General features: G+C 44.6%; 2 protein-coding genes across 5 annotated transcripts in view; one reads left to right on the top strand and one right to left on the bottom strand.

Moving 5' to 3' along the window:
* The first annotated feature begins 307 nt into the window (after positions 1–307).
* LOC139347825 (trans-L-3-hydroxyproline dehydratase) lies at positions 308–4,512 on the top strand. Of its 2 annotated transcripts, XM_070987635.1 has the most exons (6): positions 308–565; positions 1,514–1,998; positions 2,076–2,245; positions 2,345–2,467; positions 2,606–2,743; positions 3,872–4,512. In XM_070987635.1, the coding sequence occupies exons 2-6, from the start codon at positions 1,521–1,523 to the stop codon at positions 3,995–3,997; spliced, it is 1,035 nt and encodes a 344-aa protein (XP_070843736.1). In that variant the 5' UTR covers positions 308–565; positions 1,514–1,520; the 3' UTR covers positions 3,998–4,512. The 2 variants fall into 2 exon arrangements, with proteins under 2 accessions (XP_070843736.1, XP_070843737.1); XM_070987636.1 differs by lacking the exon at positions 308–565 and having other exon boundaries at positions 1,506–1,998; positions 3,872–4,008.
* A 194-nt stretch (positions 4,513–4,706) lies between these two features.
* The window catches only part of LOC139347824 (disheveled-associated activator of morphogenesis 1-like), a 44,956-nt gene continuing 41,637 nt past the window's right edge, over positions 4,707–8,025 (bottom strand). For all 3 annotated transcript variants that reach the window (XM_070987633.1, XM_070987634.1, XM_070987632.1), the window contains 2 exons: positions 6,839–7,009; positions 4,707–5,996 (listed from right to left, as the gene is read on the bottom strand). In XM_070987633.1, coding sequence (XP_070843734.1) covers positions 5,784–5,996; positions 6,839–7,009 — 384 coding nt within the window. In that variant the 3' untranslated portion in view covers positions 4,707–5,783. The remainder of the gene's footprint in view (positions 5,997–6,838; positions 7,010–8,025) is intronic.

Genomic DNA, 8,025 nt, shown 5'->3' with positions numbered 1-8,025 from the left:
GACAGGAAACGTGGGGAGGGCAAGAATAACATGCAACAAAGCACTGTTTATTGTCCCTGCAGAGTTAATTGTACGCTTTGACATGAAAATAATAGCTTATAAATTATTCCCACTTTTTAAAGCGAGTTGAAAAGCCTGCAAGTGATAATTTGTCGTCCACAGAACCGGACTTTCATTTATATGTACAATAAATAATGCATGTAGGTTTACAGTACATCGATGGTGTCGTGCGTGCAGCCCCCCAGAACACTAGGTGGCGCTAATCTCGGTTTAGTGTCGCTACAAACTGAGGGAGAAACACAGACTTACAGAAGGAAAACAGACTAGTAATTGGGGAAAAATCTATGACGCGTAAGAAGAAAGACTTTGGAGTTAATATCATTGAACGCTGACCTCCTGCAGCATTTTATTATTATTATTTCCACCCGTTCACCCGCGTATATTCGCTTCGTTCCGTGTCGCCTCTCTTGAAGTCCGCTAAACTTTTAAAAGTTTCGGCAATTCTATTTGCGAACAGCTCGAACGTGCAGAGGAAGCAGCTGTGCGTCTACTGCTCAACCTCCAGGTGATAACGTGTGTTTTGGTGTCCTCTCAAACAGGATCTTTATGGAAATATATGACAAGCTTCATAGCGGGTCTTCAAAATGTGCAGTTTGGGCTCAACAGTCACTCTTGATCTATTTGCATTTAATTAAGGAATATATATGTCTCCAGATACTTTTCATTCGTGTTGTTAGCTGAAGTTTCCTTCCTTCTGGTCCGTAAGGATCTTCGATATGATGCCAGAAATCCACAGAAAGTCAGTCAAGTTCAAAGGTGTAACTCGGTGAAGAGTTCAGTGAATGAGGTTTTGATTGTCCAGAGCACCCCCACAGCTACAGGTCAAAACATGACCTCAATATCCTCCTGACAACCAGTAGTTTCTGTATGTGTACACCTAAATATCTCCCACCCATTGCATACTACTGAATTAACTTCTTTTGCTATCTACAGAGGACATTTAGGGCTGTTCAATGATACCAAGCACAGTTTTTAAGTGTTTAAAAATGTCCTAAAAAAAACTAAAAAAAAAAAAAAAAAAAAAAGTTTACAGTATTCTAATTACCTTAAAAAAATGTGATTGGACAATATTTTTTTTCCAGGTAGTCAGGAGGATATTCAGATCTAGCTGTATACCATGATGTTTTCTGAGACAGATGAATAGCATGAGGATACAACAGATACCATTTTGGCAGTAAAACCTAGTGAGCAGACACCAACATCTTAGCATTTCCAATTTTTTTTAGCTCTTGTCACAACTGTATAGGAAATCGTCACATATATATTGCAAATGTACAAAAAAACCTCTTGATCTAGTTCTTAACAGATTTGCAGGTGTGTTGCATTAGACTGCATCAGATGGCATAACTGATAAACTGGCAGCTGAATGAGATTTACAGATGATGTTAAAAACGAGTTTTCTGCTGACCTCTGCTGTATTTTGGCTCTGTATTTCATTGGTTTCTTGAATCAGCGCTGTGATGGAAATGCAGCTTCCACCTCACGAGGGAGACGCCCTCTCGGTGGTCGACATGCACACGGGTGGAGAGCCTTTGCGGGTCATCCTCGGCCGCGCCCCAGAGGTCAAAGGTGACAGCGTGCTGTCCAAACGCCGCTACGTCCGAGAGCATCTGGACCACCTCAGGAGGGTGCTGATGTACGAGCCGCGGGGGCACTATGACATGTACGGGGCGCTGATCGTGGACAGCGAGATGCCCGAGGCCGATCTTGGCGTGCTGTTCATGCACAACGAAGGGTACAGCACCATGTGCGGACACGCCGTCATCGCACTGGGACGCTTCGCCGTGGACTACAAACTGGTGAAAGAGCCTCAATCACCAGAGACCCAAGTGAACATACACTGTCCCTGCGGGCTGGTGAAGGCGTTCGTTGAGTACTCTGATGGTAAAACAGGAGGAGTGAGGTTTCTCAGCGTGCCGGCGTTTGCGTTTGCTACAGGCAAGACACTCAGAACAGGTCCCAGGTGTTTTCTTTTCTTTTTACTCTGCAGGTCTAACTAAATGACTTTTCTCCAGACGTGACGGTGACAGTGGAAGGGTTTGGTGAGGTGGTGGTCGACATCAGCTATGGAGGAGCCTTCTACGCCTTTGTGAACGCCCAGAAGTTTGGACTGGATGTGAACAAGTCCAGGACTCGAGATCTGGTGGACGCAGCCACGGCGGTGACCAAAGCTGTCAAGTCTCAGGTAAGAAGATCATATTGTCACCTGTGTTCGATCACCACACACAGTGAACAGATATGGAATATATCAAGACTATTTGACAGTCCCATTTTTCTCTCCCAGGTGAAGTTGCACCACCCAACCAGTGATGATCTGGCCTTCCTCTACGGCACCATCCTCACCGACGGCAAAGATGCTTATTCCTCTGATGCCACCGCCAATGTCTGCGTGTTCGCAGAGGCTCAGGTATTTTACAGATCCTGGTCCTGAGAGAATACTACGTCGTTATTTGACACTTCACGGGGGATAAAAAGTACAGAACAGACACTCGCTGTCTGGTTCGTCAGTATTGCCGGGCGTTAACTGGTTTAAACGTGTTCTCAGGTGGACCGAAGCCCCACTGGTTCTGGCGTTACAGCCCGAGTGGCTCTCCAGTATCACAAAGGTCTCATCCAGCTGAACCAGACCAGGACGTTTGAGAGTGGAGCCACTGGATCCCAGTTCACTGGGAAAGCTGTTGAGGTACCAGAGTTCTAACTTGTAAAATGAGTAAAAATGTATTAAGACTCACATTTAAAGCCCTGGTTCTTGGCAATAATAGATAGCCTACAGCCATGGAGGGATTAGGAGGCTGATGTGTGTGTAAATAAGATGTTGATAGGTTGTGGCATGGTGGAACAGTGGTAACACTGTCGCCTCACAGCTAGAAGGTCCTGGGTTCGATCCCCATCTGGGGTGCTGAGGGCGTGTCCTCCACCATGCCTTCTGTCCCTGCTGCCCTTATCTTGAGGGGAAAGGGGCCTTTCTGTGTGGAGTTTGCACGTTCTCCCCGTGCTCACCTGGGGTATCCTTCATAAAAATACCCCCACCTGGATCACCACCTGACCAATGGTGATGAAGAAGGAACTGGGTCCCCGGGTGCCAGTTGGCTGGCAGCCCACCGCTCCTGGTCTGCTGCGAAGGAAGGACTTACCAGGTTGGGTTAAATGCAGAAGGAGGATTTCACCAAGCATGGCATGTGTGCATGTTGTGTAGTGTGACGAATGAAGGATGTCTTTTCTTTTTTGATTTGAGATAAAATCTCCCCTCAGTCGGAATCAGTCACTGCTGGGTGTTTCAAGATGAAACATGTAGGAATCGGCCACCTGCCAAAGGTCGATCCACTGTTTTATTTTTAGGATGGTTACATTGATTTAACACGTTCAGCTGTTCAGATCATCAGGACTTAAATTGATGGGTCGGCTGACATTAATTAGTGACTCTGCAGAATGTGTGTTATTACATATTACAATAGAAATGAGTTCACAGACATTAGTGAATCAGGTAATGTCATGTTGTCAGTTATTGTAGAAACTACTGTTGTACAAAGTCCACCCGTAAAAACTTTACCTCCTGCTGTTAAACAGTACTCTGAAAAGTGTAACCTTCTGTCAAAGTCTTTTCTTAATCACCTGGTTGCACATGGAATATAATCTTAAGTACATATCGTCATGTATTGTGTATGTACATTGCTTACATTTAGACTTTTTAGGCTTCATGTGAATCAGTTTTTGCATCTGAAGTGACTGAAGTGATGAAGCTGGAATGGTAAAAATGGTCTTTTGTCTTTCATGGAGGTGTTTGTGATTCTCTCTCGTTCTTTCTGTTCAGGAGACCAAGTGTGGAGACTTCAAGGCTGTGGTGGTGGAAGTTGCCGGCAGAGCTTTCTACACCGGAGTTTCACGCTTTGTGCAGGAGCCAGATGACAAGCTGGCACATGGTTTTCTACTGAAGTGAGCCTCAAATACACGTTGCCAGTGTGTATTAGGTCCATAAATAAACTGTTCAGAATGGTATCATAATTATCAGTCTAAGAGTGAATTATGGCCTGATTTAACCTGAGCAGTAAATTTCAGAAGTTTCATTGTGGGTGAAATTATCCACAATTCATGAGGACTAACAACTTACTGCAGTGCAGAAAATGCACGTTGTTCAGACCATTTGACTTCAGAGTTGTAGTAATAGATAAAAAACTAAGCTGTTAAGCAGGTGAACAGCGTAAGATGTGTAGTTTAAAATGATCACTTTAGAAAATGACCATTTGTAGATTTTGGGGGGTTTAGATTAAACGTAAAATGGTGCAGGGGGAGGTCAGGTATTCCATGCAATAGCACTTACTAACTACTAGATGGCGCAATGAGCCAGGTTCGTATCAGGGTCTTCGCTCTTTGATACTCGACTCACACAAACAGATTCTTCCATCATTTCTGTGTCCAATGGTACTAATAAATAACCCATAACTGTTTTCTCCCATTTATTATCATCAGGTCATTTTACAATGGAAGGCAATATTTAAATTATAAAAGTCCAATGGAGCTTTTTGACACTGGATGGATTCACACAGCTGAGGGGACAAACTGAAATTAATGGTTTCACTTCTGTGATCCACATGTGACGTCTTCATTCTTGTGGAAAACGTCACATGTGGATCACAGAGAGTTTAAGGTTATTTTTTTTAAATTCTCTTGTGTGAATTCAGCCAGTGCACAGAAAACATTTCATCTACTCAAAACCTAAAGGAGGGCACTCCCTTCAGGGGGGGGAAACAAGTGTATTGCATCTATTGGGTATGGTTTTAATGGCGTTTAGCATAGTAATTATGAATTTATATGTGCATGTGTAACAAGCACGCAACCTTATATATAGATATATGTGATCTATGACATGAGTGTCCACACTTGTTGAGAAATTGCAGATTAGGCCCAGGCCTTTGAGAGTACCCACTCAACAATTAAAATCAACAGAGTTAAGGCCAGCTCTTAACAGGGAAAAATTCAAATAAAACATACAGTGGTCAGATACATAAATGCTGCACGTCAATAAAGATGAATAGAAAAGAAACCTCTGCCTCTCAATCGCGTGTCCTGCAGTGGACACCGCGTCTGTCAAACAACGCAGCGTCTCAGTCCTGGGATGGTTCTGACTGCAAGAGGACGTCAGCTTCGAGAGGAAGTTCAGATTCAGTCTTTCTCCGCCTGAAGCGTCTCGTGGACGCTTCAGGCGTGTGAGAGCAGCCCCTCTCCATCTATGAAATCAGTCTGTACAAAATGGCCCCTTGTGTTTTTTAAAGGAATCGTCTTCCTGTTTGGTTTGAGCATCAAGCCCTGAAGGAGTCTGCGAGCTGCACATCCGTGCATAGATTCTGACATACAAAAACAGCACAGAACGGGTTCCTGACGAACCACTGCGAGCATCTCTTACACCTGGAAGGAAACTTCTCTCCTGCGGGAAATAACATTCAGCTCCTGCACGACAACCTCCTCAAACATTTGACCAAGCTGATCCTCCAGCAGGGATTTATCTGATTTGGTCGTTAATAACAAGTTTTGGCTTCTGCTCCGTTTAACATCAAAATCTCAGAGGACGAAAGGTCGACAACATGTTGTGCTGTGTGCGGCTCTGCAGTGATGAGCTGGGTGGGAACGGAGGAGGGTGCAGAGGAATGTTCATGTCAGTTTGACCCGAGGGAAACTAATGATGGCGGGGGGGTAGGGGGGGGCAGGGACGATGACCTCAACCCTGCTCAGAAGTTGAGCTTTGTGACCGGTCGCTCTCTGCTCGAGTCCGTGGTCTGGCTGTTGATGCGCTTGCGGTTGCGTTTCATCTTGGACAAGTCTTTGTCGAAGACCTCGCCTGATCGCAGCGCTGACACCAAGTCGTCAAACTCGCCGCCGTCCTCCTCCCCGTTGGCCTTTGCTTTCCGGGCCTTTCGCTCCTTCTCCCTCTGCTCTTTCAGCTGGTGACACAGAAATGATTGTACTTCAATAATTCCCTCAATTTATTAACCTTTGCATCAAAGAAAAATATTGGCATTTGGACAAATGCATGTTTTCACTTGTTTGACCGATAACACTCATACCTGTGTGGTGAATCTTAGCTGCAGCCAGCTGCTGGTTAGCTTAGCTTAGCATAACGACTGGAAACAGATAGCCTGGCACTGCCCAAAGGTAACACAATCTGTCAACACCTTGAAAGCTATTTCTTGGCTGATTCACAGATTCCATTTTTACACATACAGATTTTGTATGGATTAAACAAACAAGATATAACTTGATAATTAATCAGGTTCAGAGGCGCTGACAGGTGGATTCTGTGACCTTCAGAGAGAGCCAAGCTAGCTGTTTCTCCTCGTTTCCAGCCTCTAAGCTAAGCTAAGCTGCTGCTGGCTGTTATATTGAAAGTACAGATATGAGAGGTATCGGCCTCCTCATCGTACACTCTGCAAGAAAGCCAATAAAGGTATTTCTCATAATGTCAAACTGTGCAACTGGCAAGACTGTGCAACCTTTGCTACAGAGAGGCCACTGTGGCCCCAAGTGGGGTTTACAAGATCATGGCAAATTGAATTTATATGAGTTAGTTGCTTGGGAGACATCAGTGGGGCCTCCTGATCTGCTATGAGTTTAAGATGCCAACCATGTGTTCAGTTTGAGACTGCTCCAGGACTTTTGTTGCATCTAATCCCCCATTTCTCTCCCCAGTTTCTGTCAAATCTATACTGTATGCTTTCATGTAGTCTGACTTTAAAGAATTTCTAGTATATTTCAGATTGGAATGGAAACAGGGACGATCACATACTTGAGCTTCCATTTTGGCCCTGCGCTCCTCCTCCTCTTTGCGTCTTCGCATGTTCTCGTTCTCCTGCTGAGCCTCAGTGAATGACTGCAGGAACTGGTCGAAGATACCAAAGAACTCATCCGGCTGCATCTTACCAGGATCCTCACCGAAGTGCTTCAGTGCCCTCAGGAACTGTGGGACCAAAGAGGAAGGGGCACACAGAGAGGGGCACATGGGATTAGATTTACAGCAGGACACAGTAGAACCATGTTTTACTCCGTCTTTGACTGTTTTACAGGAGACTCGTTAGATCTCAGCTCTTTGAAATCAGAGCAGGGCACCAGCAGTCGCGCTTTGAAGCCCGTGTTAACCCAGATCTGACCGGCTACTGATTACAGCCCAGGCCAGAGACTGGAGCCAGAGCCCAAATTAAGGCAATGTGTTTGTTGAGTATTTTTCACAGTACATTAAAAGGAGAACATCCAGATGTGAGATCATGTTGAGAACATACACCATATAAGATGCGTATGCTAACAGCAGCTCTATCCATGACACACAAAACCTACCAGGTGAAGCAAAGATGCATTTAACTTCCTGAAATGATTATTTTTTGTTCTGAATGTGCATAATTTCTGTGACAAAATGGCACTTTTTTTTTCTTTACATCTTGGTATTCAACAATGCTATTATGCATGCACACATGCACACAGACAAAACAGAAGCAGGAGCTGTTTAAACTGTGTCCCTCTGTTTCCCAATAATGAGCACAGAGGACCACTGTAAACACTCTCAAATATTTAACTGTGGGACACCGTAAATGATTCACAGAACTAATGGTTGCCATGTGATCAGCAGAGCACTTGGGTCAAGGTAGCACACACACTGTAGAGCGAAAGCCATGCTCAAGGTAAAAGCACTTCCTGTCCTGCGCCAATAAACGTGGACAGACACCATAAATTTAACTTCAGGGTGCCAAGCTCTCCTTAGGAAGGTGAATATGCTCAGGTTTCTGGTGGTAAAAAGCCCAGTTCCCTTAAAATGGCTGCAAAATCCAGATAATATGTAAGGTTGGCAGGTGCGATCAAGGCAAATGTCCATATACAATGCTGAAAATCATGGTGTAAAACAATATCCAACCCTCCACATATGGCACCAAGCAGGCTGACCAATAAAGCGTCAGAGGTGCTGCAGGAGGAAGCAGTTCACTC

This window comes from Chaetodon trifascialis, chromosome 19 (genome assembly GCF_039877785.1).
Source record: "Chaetodon trifascialis isolate fChaTrf1 chromosome 19, fChaTrf1.hap1, whole genome shotgun sequence".
NCBI classification, from domain to species: Eukaryota; Metazoa; Chordata; class Actinopteri; order Chaetodontiformes; family Chaetodontidae; genus Chaetodon; species Chaetodon trifascialis.
This window is presented reverse-complemented; position numbering and strand designations above follow the sequence as displayed.